The sequence below is a fragment of the Heterodontus francisci genome, chromosome 1 (genome assembly GCF_036365525.1).
Source record: "Heterodontus francisci isolate sHetFra1 chromosome 1, sHetFra1.hap1, whole genome shotgun sequence".
NCBI classification, from domain to species: Eukaryota; Metazoa; Chordata; class Chondrichthyes; order Heterodontiformes; family Heterodontidae; genus Heterodontus; species Heterodontus francisci.
Window position 1 is genome coordinate 114703404 of NC_090371.1, and position 14948 is coordinate 114718351.

At 43.2% G+C, this 14948-nt stretch overlaps 1 protein-coding gene across 4 annotated transcripts in view; it reads right to left on the reverse strand.

Moving 5' to 3' along the window:
• Positions 1–14948, reverse strand: part of micu3a (mitochondrial calcium uptake family, member 3a) — a 326674-nt gene that overhangs the window by 247866 nt on the left and 63860 nt on the right. For all 4 annotated transcript variants that reach the window (XM_068034806.1, XM_068034798.1, XM_068034814.1 and 1 more), the window contains exon 2: positions 11958–12111. In XM_068034806.1, the coding sequence (XP_067890907.1) occupies positions 11958–12111 (154 nt within the window). The remainder of the gene's footprint in view (positions 1–11957; positions 12112–14948) is intronic.

A 14948-nucleotide genomic window follows, 5' to 3' on the forward strand; every position in this document is an offset into this window, starting at 1 on the left:
GTGTGCTCTCATAGAGTCATAGTTATACAGCACAGAAACAGGCCATTCCACCCATCGTGTCTGTGCCGGCCATCAAGCACCTAACTATTCGAATCCCATTTTCCAGCACTTGGCCCATAGCCTTGGTAGTAGACTATGGCATTTCAAGTGCTCATTTAAATACTTCTTAAATGTTATGAGGGTTCCTGCCTCTACCACCTCTTCAGGCAGTGCATTCCAGATTCCAACCACCCTCTGGGTGAAATTTTTTTCCTCAAATACCCTCTAAACCTCCTGCCCCTTACCTTAAATCTATGCCCCCTGGTTATTGACCCCTCTGCTATGGGAAAAGGTTTCTTCCTATCTAACATATCAATGCCCCTCATAATTTTGTATACCTCGATCATATCTGCCTTCAAGCCTTCTTTGCTGTGAGGAAAACAACCCTAGCCTTTTCAGTCTCTCTTCATAGCTGAAATGCTCCAGCCCAGGCAACATCCTGGTGAATCTCCTCTGCACCCCTCTCTAGTGCAATCACATCCTTCCTATAGTGTGCTGCCCAGAACTGTACACAGCACTCCAGCTATGGCCTAACTAGCGTTTTATACAGTCCATCATAACGTCCCTGCTCTTATATTCTATGCCTCGGCTAATAAAGGCAAGTATCCCATATGCCTTCCTAACCACCTTATCTACCTATGCTGCTGCTTTCAGTGATCTATGGACAAGTACACCAAGGTTCCTCTGACCCTCTGTACTTCCTAGGGTCCTACCATCCATTGTATATTCCCTTGTCTTGTTAGTCCTCCCAAAATGCATCACCTCACACTTCTCAGGCTTAAATTCCATTTGCCACAGCTCCATCCATCTTATCAGCCCAACTATGGTTCTCTGGTGGAAAAGTTATGCCTTTTCCTAGCAAAAGAGTTTGGGTGGCTCCTGTATTCCTAAGTATAACTATAGGTTTACCTGCCTCACTTGAGGGATAAGGAGTTACTTTTCCTTTTGACAAGAATTCCTCATAACTATCAGGTATCTTATTCACATCCCCTGCACTCACAGTGGTTTTTGTACTTGGCCTTACTGCTGCAGTCAGAGGTACAGCTTGATCTGTCGTACTCTCGGTCAAGACCCCTTTCTTTACATTGGCTTTGTGCACCCCAATAAGTCCCATGGGTTTACCCCTCAACTTCCAGCATTCTGCATGAAGGTGTCCCACCTTGTGGCAATGATAACACTTAGGCTTTCGGACCTCACTTCCACCCTCAGCATCTTCCTTTCTGGCCTGAGGAGGAGATCTCGGGGCGCTCCTAGCTGTCTGTTCTTGTCACCAGCTACTAACTTTCCTTTCACCCTCCCACCTTCTATCCTTCTTGGGTTTGTGGGGGTGACAGACAAAGAGTTTGGGCTTAGAGACAAGATCATAATCATCAGTGATTTCTGCTGCCTGTCTGGCTGTTGAAACTTGCTGGTTCTCTATATGGGTTCTTACTAACAGAGGAAGTGAATTTTTAAATTCTTCCAGGAGAATTAGTTCTCCAAGGTTCTCATGCATGGCTTCTACCTTTAGTGCCCACATCCAACATCAAAATTAATTTGCTTTACCCTCTCAAATTCTAAATAAGTCTGCCCAGGCTTTCTCTGGAGGTTCCAAAATTTCTGCTGGCAAGCTTCAAGGAACAACTCATAAGCAGCGAGAATAGCCGTTTTTTGCCTTCTCATAATCTGCAGAAGTCTCCTCAGAAAGCAGAGCATAAACGTCATGAGCTCTACCCATCAATCTGCTTTGCATAAGCAGTGTCCAGCTTTCCTTTGGCCACTTCAGCTTTCTGGCTATCTTTTCAACAGAAATGAAAAATGCCTCTATGTCCCTTTCCTCAAATTTCGGGAGGACTCATACAAATTTAAATAGCTCTCCATTGGGTCCTGAGCTGGAGTCAGATCTTTCCCCAATATTTTCACTGGAGTCAAGACCGCCCCTTCGTCTTAGTTCCATCTTTTTTAATTTGAATTCCCTTCCTTCTCTTTCACTTTCTCTTTTAAATTCAAGCTTAAGGTTTTCCAATTCTATTTCTTTGTCAAGTACAAGCTGCCTCATCTGCAAATGAATTTTAGCCAATTCAACTGTACTACCATGTGGTTTGCCTTCTTCTTATTGCAAATGCTGTGCCATTACTGCAATTATGTCTGTTTCTTAGCTCCTGGTTTTAACTCTAACACCAACAATTCTGCCAATCCTTTAGCCTAGCCTTGGTTAAGTTTCTCAAAGCACTCAGGGACACATCCTCCTTCTCCAGAAAGGTCGGAGCAACGGACAAAGACATTCCGGTAGTGTAAACTTTACTCTAATGCACAAGAAATGTGCTTTTTTTCCTTTTCAATTCCTCTTTTCAATTATTATTACCCCACTTACAATTATACGTGTTCGGCGTTAGGTTATCCCCCACAAAGCCCCCAATTATATGTTACGACTGAAGTGGGAGGAGTGCACTGTCTCCTCGAGTTCCTCTTCTCCACAGGTCACAACATATATTTAAATGTTTACCCAGTTACTGATACGGTCAATTATAGACTCTGCTCTTTATCCCAGAATAAAATACACCAACCAGGTTTCTTTAATGAACACCAAAATGATCAGTTTATTATAAAACAAGACATAACCAGTAACAAGGTAAAGCATTAACAAAGAGTGAAATGTGACAGCTTCCTTACGCACACACTGGTGAACCAAAAAATACATATTTTCTCTTTATTGTTCTGTTACAAAAAGAAAAAAAAATTCGGCCAAATACTTGCTAATTCTTGAAGAGAAAAAAAGATATGGCAAAATGTCAGGGGAGGGGGTGGCTTAGTGGTATTGTCACTGGACGAGTAACCCAGAGACCCAGCGTATTGCTCTGGGGATATGGGTTCTAATCCCACCACAACAGGTGAAATTTGGATTCAATTAATAAATCTGAAATTTAAAAAAACTAGTCGAATGATGGCTATGAAACCATTGTTGATTGCTGTAAAAACCCATCTGGTTCACTAATGTCCTTTAGGGAAGGAAATCTGCTGTCTTTACCTGGTCTGGCCTACATGTGACTCCAGACCCACTGCAATATAGTTGACTCTTACATGCCCTCTGAAATGGCCTCGCGAGCCACTCAGTTGTATCTAACCACTACGAAATCAATAAAAAGGAATGAAACCGGACGGACCAACCGGCATCGACCTAGGCACCGGAAACGACAAGGGCAAACCCAGCCCTGTCGACCCTGCAAAGTCCTCCTTACTAACATCTGGGGGCTTGTGCCAAAGTTGGGAGAGCTGTCCCACAGACTAGTCAAGCAACAGCCTGACATAGTCATACTCACGGAATCATACCTGACAGACAATGTCCCAGACACTGCCATCACCATCCCCGGGTATGTCCTGTCCCACTGGCAGGGCAGACCCAGCAGAGGCCGCGGCACAGTGGTATACAGTCGGGAGGGAGCTGCCCTGGGAGTCCTCAGCATCAACTCCGGACCCCATGAAGTCTCATGGCATCAGGTCAAACATGGGCAAGGAAACCTCCTGCTGATTACCATCTACCGCTCTCCCTCAGCTGACGAGTCAGTGCTCCTCCATGTTGAACACCACTTGGAGGAAGCACTGAGGGTGGCAAGGGCGCAGAATGTACTCTGGGTGGGGGATTTCAATGTCCATCACCAAGAGTGGCTCAGTAGCACCACTACTGGCCGAGTCCTAAAGGACATATCTGCTAGGCTGGGTCTACGGCAGGCGGTGAGGGAACCAACAAGTGGGAAAAACACACTTGGCCTCGTCCTCACTAATCTGCCTGCCGCAAATGCATTTGTCCATGACAGTATTGGTAGGAGTGACCACCACACAGTCCTTGTGGAGACGAAGTCCCACCTTCACATTGAGAATACCCTCCATCGTGCTGTGTGGTACTATCACCATGCTAAATGGGATAGATTTCGAACAGATCGCGCAATGCAAAATTGGGCATCCATGAGGCACTGTGGGCCATCAACAAAAGCAGAATTGTACTCAACCACAATCTATAACCTCATGGCCTGGCATATCTCCCACTCTACCATTACCATCAAGCCAGGAGACCAACCCTGGTTCAATGAAGAGTGCAGAGGGCATGCCAGGAGCAGCACCAGGCATACCTCAAAATGAGGTGTCAGCCTGGTGAAGCTACAACACAGGACTACTTGCTTGCCAAACTGCGTAAGCAGCATACAATAGACAGAGCTAAGCGATCCCATAACCAATGGATCAGATCTAAGCTCTGCAGTCCTGCCACATCCAGCCGTGAATGGTGGTGGACAATTAAACAACTAACTGGAGGAGGTGGCTCCACAAATATCCCCATCCTCAATGATGGGGGAGCCCAGCACATCAGTGTGAAAGATAAGGCTCAAGCATTTGCAAAATCTTTAGCCAGAAGTGCCGAGTTGATGATCCATCTCGGCCTCCTCCTGAAGTCCCCAACATCATAGATGCCACACTTCAGCCAATTTGATTCACTCCGCGTGATATCAAGAAATGACTGAAGGCACTGGATACTGCAAAAGCTATGGGTCCTGACAATATTCCAGCAATATTACTGGAGACTTGTGCTCTGGAACGTGCCGCGCCCCCAGCCAAGCTGTTCCAGTACAGCTACAACACTGGCATCTACCCAGCAATGTGGAACATTGCCCAGGTATGTCCTGTACACAAAAACAGGACAAGTCCAACCCGGTAAATTACCACCCCCATCAGCCTACTCTCAATCATCAGTAAAGTGATGGAAGGTGTCATCAACAGTGCCATCAAGCGGCACTTGTTTAGCGATAACCTGCTCAGTGACGCTCAGTTTGGGTTCCACCAGGGCCACTCAGCTCCTGACCTCATTACTGCCTTGGTTCAAACATGGACAAAAGAGCTGAATTCCAGAGGTGAGGTGAGAGTGACTGCCCTTGACATCAAGGCAGCACTTCATCGAGTATGGCTTCAAGGAGCCCGAGTAAAACTGGAGTCAATGGGAATCAGGGGAAAAACTCTGGTTGGAGTCATCACTAACGCAAAGGAAGATAGATGTGATTGTTGGAGGTCAATCATCTGAGCTCCAAGACATCACTGCAGGAGTTCCTCAGGATAGTGTCCTCGGCCCAACCATCTACAGCTGCTTCATCAATGACCTTCCTTCAATCATAAGGTCAGAAGTGGGGATGTTCGCTGATGATTGCACAATGTTCAGCACCATTCGCAACTCCTCAGATACTGAAGCAGTCCGTGTAGAAATGCAGCAAACCCAATATCCAGGCTTGGGCTGATAAGTGGCAAGTAACGTTCACGCCACACAAGTGCCAGGCAATGACCATCTCCAACAAGGCAGAATCTAACCATCTCCCCATGACATTCAATAGCATTACAATTGCTAAATCCCCCACTAACAACATCCTAAAGGTTACCATAGACCAGAAACTGAACTGGAGTAGCCATATAAATACCGTGGCTACAAGGGCAGGTCAGAGGTTAGGAATCCTGCGGCGAGTAACTCATCTTCTGACTCCCCAAAGCCTGTCCACCATCTACAAGGCACAAGTCAGGAGTGTGATGGAATACTCTCCACTTGCCTGGATGACTGCAGCTCCAACAACACTCAAGAAGCTCGACACCATCCAGGACAAAGCAGCCTGCTTGACTGGCACCCCATCCACAAACATTCACTTGCTCCACCACCGACGCACAGTGGCAGCAGTGAGTACCATCTACATGATGCACTGCAGCAACACACCAAGGCTCCTTAGACAGCACCTTCCAAACCAATGACCTCTACCAACTAAAAGGGCAAGAGCAGCAAATACATAGGAACACCACAACCTGCAAGTTCCCCTCCAAGTCACACACCATCCTGACTTGGAACTATATCGCTGTTCCTTCACTGTCGCTGGGTCAAAATCCTGCAACTCCCTTTCTAACAGCGCTGTGGGCATACCTACCTCACATGGACTGCAGCAGTTCAAGAAGGCAGCTCACCACCGCCTTCTCAAGGGCAATTAGGGATGGGCAATAAATGCTGGCCTAGCCAGCGACGCCCACGTCCCATGAATGAATAAAATAAAAATAAAAAGTTGTCCCTTTTTGGTTTGGCATCCCAAATACGGGTAGACAACTGTTACTGGTATCTTTCTAGAACAGTTCTTTTCGGATGACATTGAAGATCAGTTTGGCAGGCTTTCCAGGAGAAATGCAGCATAAGTTTCTCTATTTCTTATGCTTGATTCTCAAAGAAGGTGCTGATGGTGACTGCTCTCTTGGCTGGTTTGCTTCAACTGCCTTCAAAACAGTTCACACCACAAAACACTGTCCAAAGCAAAACCAAAAATATCGCTGGAGTAAAGCCTCCTGACCCCTATAAATCTTGACCTGTCACTTCTCTGTACACATCTCCCCTTAGTCCAAGACTCCTGTTGTTTATTTATCTTAATTGGTGACAGTGGTCTCCAGTCGAGGTTGTTTTTAGCACTCCTTGATTCTTCCAGTAAATGTTTTCCATCAAGTATCCCTTCAATGAACTGTCAACACCAAAGCAAAGTTCAGCTTCTATGAAATCTTCAGCCTTCTTCACAAATCCATCTCCACTATTTAAGTATTTGTTTTTGATGTTTTATATTTAACAAAAAAATATAGAGGCACCGTCATAACACAGCAGATAGGGCCAGAGTTTACAAAAACAGTAAAAAAAAAACTGAATTATGGCTTGGTGTTTGAATACCCGCAGCATTCGCAATAAAACAGGTGAATTGTCAGCTCAAATAGAAATTCATATGTATGATCTGATAGCCATTACAGAGACGTGGCGACAAGGAAACCAAAGCTGGGACCTGAATATCCAAGGGTACATGACACTCAGGAAGGACAGGAAGCTGGGAAAAGGTGGTGGGTAGCTCTGTTAATTAAAGAGGGCTTTAGTACTGTAGCAAGAGATAACCTTAGTTCTAAAGCTCAAGATGTAGTATCAGTTTGGGTGGAACTTCATCAATGACCTTCCTTCCATCATAAGGTCAGAAGTGGGGATGTTCGCGAATGATTGCACAATGTTCAGCACCATTCACGACTCCTCAGATACTGAAGAGGTCCGTGTCGAAATGCAGCAAGACCTGGACAATATCCAGGCTTGGGCTAATAAGTGGCAAGTAACATTCATGCCACACAAGTGCCGGGCAATGACCATCTCAAAGAAGAGAGAATCTAACCCTCTCCCCTTGACATTCACCACATTACGATCGCTGAATTCCCCACTATCAACATCCTGCAGGTTACCATTGACAAGAAACCGAACTGGAGTCGCCATATAAATATTGTGGCTCAAGAGCAGGTCAGAGACTAGGAATCCTGCGGTGAGTAACTCACCTCCTGACTCCACAAAGTCTGTCTGCCATCTACAAGGCATAAGTCAGAAGTGTGATGGAATACTCCCCACTTGCCTGAATGGGTGCAGCTCCAAAAACACTCAAGAAGTTCGACAATATCCAGGATAAAGCAGCCCGCTTGATTGGCACCCCATCTACAAGCATTCACTCCCTCCACCACCAACGCACAGTGGCAACTGTGTATACCATCTACATGATGCACTGCAGCAATGCACCAAGAATCCTTCGACAGCACCTTCCAAACCCATGACCTCTACCACCTAGAAGGACAGGGGCAACAGATGTATGGGAACATCACCAGCTGCAAGCTCGCCTCCAAGCCACACCATCCTGACCTGGAACTATATTGCCAATCCTTCACCATCACTGGGTCAAAATCCTGGAACTCCCTTCCTAACAGCACTGTGGGTGTACCTGCTCGACATGAACTGCAGCGGTTCGAGAAGGCGGCTTACCACCACCTCCTCAAGGGCAATTAGGGATGGGCAATAAATGCAGTTCTAGCCAGCGACGCCCACATCCCATGAACGAATAAAAAAAAAACTAAGAAACACTAAGAAGCAGCAAGCGGCAGAAAAGATTGGTCGGAATTGTTTATAGGCCAAAGCGCAGTTGTAATGTAACTCACTGCATAAATTAGGAAATTAGAGGTGCATGTAACAAGGACAATACAGTAATCATGGGGGTTTGCAATCTACATATAGACTGGGTAAATTTTATTGGTACTAATGTTGTGGAGGATGAATTCTTGGAATGTATGCAAGATGGTTTGCTAGAGCAGTAGGTTGAGGAACCAACTAGGGAACGGGCTATTTTAGATCTAGCAATGTGCAATGAAAAAGGCCTAATTAATAATTTTATTGTAAAGGAGCCTGTAGGAAAGAGTGACCATAATATGATAGAATTTTAGAGTTTGAAAGTGATGTAGTTCACTCAGAAACTAGGGTCTTAAATCTTAGCAAAGGAAACTATGAAAGTATGAGTGGAAAATTGGCTATCGTGGATTGGGAAACTACGTTAAAAGGTTTGAGAAGTAGACAGGCAATGGCTAACATTTAAAGAACTAATACATAGTTGACAACAAAAATACATTCCTTTAATGCATAAAAATACAGCAAGGAAAGTATTCCACTGTAGCTAACAAAAGAAATCAAGGATTGTATTAAAGCAAAGGAAGAGGCGGATAAAGTTGCCAAAAGAAAAATGGTAAACCTGCAAATTTGGAGCATTTCAGAATTCTGCAAAAGAGGATCAAGAAAAAGATTAAGAAAGGGAAAATAGAACATAAAAGTAAACTAGCGAGAAACATAACAATGGACAGTAAAAGCTTCTCTAGGTATGTAAAAAGGAAAAGATTAGCAAAGACAAATGCGGGTCCATTAGAAGCAGAGTCAGGAGAATTTATAATGGGAATAAGGAAATGGCAGAGAAACGAAACAAATACTTTGTGTCCGGCTTCACAGAGGAAAATCCTAAAAACCTCCCAGAAATAATAGAGAATCAAGGGACTAGTTTAAATGAAGAACTGCAAGATATTATTAGTAAAAAAAATAGTCCAAGAGAAATTAATGGGGCTTAAAGTAGATAAATACCCTGGACCTGATGATCTACATCCCAGAGTGCTGAAAGAGGAGGCTGTAGAGATAGTAGATGCATTGGTGGTCATCTCTCAAAATTCTATAGATTCTGGAATGGTTCCTGCAGATTGTAAGGTGGCAAATGTAACCAAACTATTTAAGAAAGGAGGGAGAGAGAAAACAGGGAACTACAGACCTATTAGTCTAACATCAGTCGTAGGGAAAATGCTAGAATCTAAAATAAAGGATGTGATAACAGGACACTTAGAAAATAATGGTAGGATTGGGCACAGTCAACATGGATTTATGAAAGGGAAATCATGTTTAACAAAACAGTTGGAGTTTTTTTGGAGGATATAACTAGCAGAATTGATAAGGGGAACCGGTGGATGTGGTATATTTAGATTTTCAGAAAGCTTCTGATAAGGTCCCACACAAGAGGTTGGTAAACAAAATTAGAGCATATGGGATTGGGGGGGGGAATACACTGGCATGAATTGAGAACTGGTTAGCAGACAGAAAACAGATGGGTCATTTTCAGATTGGCAGGCTGTGACTAGTGAGGTACCACAAGGATCAGGGCTTGGGCCCCAGCTATTCACAATCTATACCAATGATTTGGATATGGGGATTAAATGTAATTTTCCAAGTTTGCAGATGACACAAAACTAGGTGGAAGTGTGAGTTGTGAGGAGGATGCAAATATGCTTCAAGGGGATTTGGAAAGGCTAAGCGAGTGGGCAAAAATTTGGCAGATGGAATACAATGTGGAGAAATGTGAGGTTATCCACTTTGGTAGGAAAAACAGAAATACAGAGTATTTCTTAAATGGTGAGAGGCTGGGAAGTGTTAAATTTCAAAGGGTCTTGGGTGTCCTTGTTCATGAGTCACTGCAAGCTAACATGCAGGTACGGCATTCACTTAAGAAGGCAAATGGTATGTTGGCCTTCACTACAAGAAGATTTGAGTATCGGAGTAAAGATGTCTTACTGCAATTATACAGAGCCTTGGTGAGACCGCACCTGGAGTATTGTGTGCAGTTTTGGTCTCCTTATCTAAGTAACTTGCCATTGAGGGAGTGCAAAGAAGGTTCACCAAACTAATTCCTGGGATGGAGGGATTGTCCAATGAGGAAAGTTTAAATAGACTGGGCCTTTATTCTCTGGAGTTTAGAAGAATGAGAAGTGATCTCATTCAAACATGCAAAATTCTTACAGGGCTCGACAGGGTTGATGCAGGAAGGAAGTTCCCCCTGGCTGGCGAGTCTGGAACTAGGGGACACAGTCTCAGAATAAGGGGCAGGCCATTTAGGACTTAGAAGAGGAGGAATTTCTTCACTCAGAGGGTGGGGTGAATCTTTGGAATTCTCTGCCCCAGAGGGCTGTGGAGGCTTAGTTGTTGAGTATGTTCAAGACTCAGACCGATAGATTTCTACATATTAAAAACATCAAGGGTTATGGGGATAGTGCAGGAAAATGGTGTTGAAGTAGATGATCAGCCATGATCTCATTTAATGGCGGAGCGGGCTCAAAGGGATGAATGGCCTATTCCTGCTCCTATTGCTTATGTTCTTATGTGGTACTTTATCAAATGTCTTTCATATATAATACACACGCACACACATACACACCATCTACTGCACTACCTTCATCGACCCTCAGTTCTTCACAAGAACTCAACAGGTTAGACCAACATGATTTGCCTTCAACAAATCCTTATTAACCCATTTTACTCCTGGTGGGAATTAATTTTGTCCCCAACAATAATCTCTCAAAGTTTTCCCACCACTGAAGTTAAACTGATTGGTCTGTAGTTACCAGGCTTCTCCCTCTCCTCTTTTTTAAACAGGGACGCAACATCTGCAATCCTCCAGTTCTCTTGTGTCACTCCCATGTCCAAGAATGATTAAAAGATTGTAGTCAAAACTTCTGCGAGCTCCACCCTAACTTTCCTCAACAACCTAGAATGCATCCCACCTGGACCAGGGGATTTCTTATTTTTGATGTGATGCCAAACTATTTAGTACCTCCTTTCTATTTTTAACCATCCAATATCTCTGTTCTCCCTCTACTTCATCTTTTTCCATCCAATTCCTCAATCCTGCCCACTGCCTCCTGTAGAAGATTTCCTTTTAGGCCCGAACTGGCCTCACCATTCATTAAACGACTCCTCTACTTTGGATTTTGGGGTTCCTTTTATGTTACCCACTAATCTTTTCTCATACTCTTTCTTTGCCCTTCTTGCATCCTTTTACAATTTTCCCTGGTACTCTGTATTCTGTTTGGTTTTCGATTGTGTTCTGTACCTGACGTTTGTCATAAGCCTCCATTTTTATTTTCTTTTAACCTCTATTTCCTTTGTCATCCAGGGAGCTCTAGCTTTGGATGCCCCACCTTTCCTCCTTATGGGACTATGTTTGGTTTGTATCCAAACAATCTCCGCTTTGAAGGCCTGCCATCGCTCATTCACTGTTTTTCTGACCTATCTCCACCTGTACTAGATCCCTTCTCAAAACTGAAATTGGTTCTCTTCCAGTTGGGCATTGTCACCTTTGATTTTTCTTTGTCCCCTTCCATAACCACTTTAAAACTATTTATATTATGATCACTATTACGCAGATGTTCTCCCACTGAAACACACTTGCCCTATTTCTTTAATCAGAACTAGATCCAGCAGTGCTTCCTTCCTCGTTGGGCTAGAACGATACTGATTAAGAAGTTCTCCGAGAAACACTTTAGGAATTCTTCACCCTCCTTGCCCTTTTTTTCTGTTTCTCTTCCAGTCTATATGAGGGTAATTGAAGTCCCTTACGATTACTGCTCTTTTTTTTTTACATTTCTCTGAAATTTGCCTACAGGTTTGCTCCTCTCATTCTCACTATTTTGGGGGTCTATAATGAACACCTAGCAATGTAACAGCACTTTTTCTGTTGCTTAAAATGGTCATATTTAAAATAATTTTGACAGTACAATGTACTTACGCCTTGGTTCATCGGTAGTAACAGATTCAATGAAATCTCGTGGAGTCATATATAGCTGACCTTCATGTTCCATTGACGTAAACAGCCTAAATCTTTGCTCTTGGGAAGAAACATATCGTTCCACACCTTCAATATCAGATTCTTCCATTGTGTTCTGTAAGGCATAAAATCTAGTTGTTGGTCTTCATTTTTTGAATACTTATTATTACATACCTTATACTGTTATTCCAACATGGAAATATGCAGAAGCCACTTTAGTATGAAAATTGAGATCACATATCTGACCAGATCCACTTCATTCTTTGAACAAAAGCTTTCTCTAAATACCAAAAGTTTAAATGAAGGTCTTTGAATGGGCAAGATTAAGAAAGACATTGCCTCTCAAAACCTGCACATGAAGAAGCATCAACATGACTTTCCCTTCCTCAGCGATATAATGGAGTGCTTCTTTTTAATCATAGAAGACACTGCAAATTTAGCATCAGTGCAAGGTGATTTCAGCTTTGCACCAAGGCCAAACTGGCAGTGTACATCTTGACCCAGGGCCCAACCTAATTCCTGGATAGGGCAGTCTCAAACTCCTTTAATTTGAAGCATAAGTTTAGGACAATGTCAAACCTGGCTTACAAAGGGCTAAGGATTGGACTTGTTGGGTAAACCCACCTAACCTCAATTTAAGTGTTCAGTGAGTAGGGATGCTCCCTTCCCACATTCTGAACATTAATATTTTTAACTGTTAGGAGAGAACTCTTGCTCATGGATGTATTTAGGCATATACACAACTTGCTCTTGGGCAAGACTATTATTTGCACCTACTGGGTGGTAGCCAGACAATGCAAATATAGTAAAAGCAAAATACTGCGGATGCTGGAAATCTGAAATAAAAACGAGAAATACTGGAAATACTCAGCAGGTCTGGCAGCATCTGTGGAGACAGAAGCAGAGTTAACGTTTCAGGACAGTTACCCTTCTTCAGAATGCAAATATAGTTCTACCTGGCTGAGTCCCAAATGCACCCTTAGTGCAGTGCTTAAATCCAGTTTAGAACAAAAGGAAAATTAATCACAACAGAATTTTTATCACTGGCACGAAACAAACCAAGCAATCTTCAGATTCGCAGGATGAGAACAATGGTGATTTGTCCAACTGCCAGAAATAGAAAAAGAATCATTGTGTCAGTGCAGGATAGATAGATTTATATGAGGCTAAAAAAATTGCATTTTTTATATTTTAAAAGTTTTAAAAAGGACTATATCCCTCATGATTTTCCCTGTTAGCTATCTGAGCTTAGAGTCATAGTTTTATTTACGGCATAGAAGGAGGCTATTCAGCCCATTGAGTCCATGCTGGCTCACCATGGAGCAATCCAGTCAGTTCCACTCCCCCACTCGATCCCCTTAGCCCTGGAAGTTTATTTCTTTCAAGTGCCCATCCAATTTCCTTTTGAAATCATTGATTGTCTCCACTTCCACCAACCTCGTGGGCGGTGACTTCCAGGTCATTCCCCCTGCAACCCTTACTCAAAACCTTAAATCTGTGTCCCCTAGTCCTTGTACCATCTGTTAATGGTAATAGTGTTAACTTATCTAAGCCTATCTTATTTAATCTTGTACAGCTCTATCAAATCTCCCCTCAATCTCCTTTGCTCCAGAGAGAACAACCCCAGCTTTTGCAACCTAACCTTGTAACTAAAATCTCCCATCCCAGGAACCATTCTGGTAAATCTCCTCTGCACCCTCTCAAGGAGCCTCACATCCTTCCTAAAGTGGAGTGACCAGAATAGGACGCAATATTTAGGGCCTAAGCAGAGCTTTATAAAGGTTCAGCATAACTTCCCTGCTTTTGTACTCAATGCCTCTATTTATAAAGCCCAAGATCCCATTTGCTTTGCTAAACACTCTCTCAATATGTCCTGCCACCTTCAAAGATCAACTCACATGCACCCCCAGGTCCCTCTGTTCCTACACACTCTTTAGAACTGCACCATTAGGTCTATATTGCCTCACCCTATTCCTTCTGCCAAAATGCATCACCTCATACTTGTCTGTATTAAACTCCATCTGCTGCTTGTCTGCCCATTTTGCTAGCCTATCTATGCCCTGTTGCAGGCAGTTCGTATCATCTTCACTGTTTGCCACTCCTCCAAGTTTGGTATCATTGGCAAATTTTGAAATTCTACTCTGTATTCCAAGATCCAAGTCATTTGTATATAGCAAAAAAAAAGCAGTGGTCCCAACACTGAACCATGTGGAATGCCACTGTCCACTATCCTCCAGTCTGTAAAATAACCATTTACCGCAACTCACTGCTTTCTGTCCTTAAGCCAATTTTTTTTATCCAATTGGACACTGCCCTCCTACTCCATGAGCCTCAATTTTGTTAACCAGCCTTTTATGTAGCACTTTATCAAATGCTTTCTTAAAATCCATATAGACAACATCATCACATTCCCTTCATCAATCTTCTCTGTTACTTCATCAAAAAATTGAATTAAATTAGTCAAGTATGATCTACCTTTTACAAATCTGGCTGTCTTTAATTAACTCGAACCTCTCCAAGTGCCTGTTGCTTTTTTCCCTGATTATTGTTTCTAAAACCTTACCCACCATTGATGTTAAACTCATCAGCCTGTAATGGCTAGGACTGTCCTTACACCCTTTCTAGAATAAGGGTGTCACATTTGTCACTCTCCAATCCTCAGGTACCTCCCCCATATCTAGGGAAGATTGGAAGATTATGGAAAACCCTTCTACTATCCCCACTCCCACTTCCTTTAGCAACCTGGGATGCAAGCCATCAGAGCAGATGACTTATCTAGCCTAAGCTTAGCCAGCCTTTCCAGTACCTCCTCCCTCTCAGTTTTTACCCTATACATTGCCTCTAATCTCTCCACCTACTGATATTTTGTCAGATTCTTCTTCCTTAGTAAACACAAATACAAAGTACTCATCAAGTATATTAGCTTTGCCCTGTGCCTTTCAGCATATATCA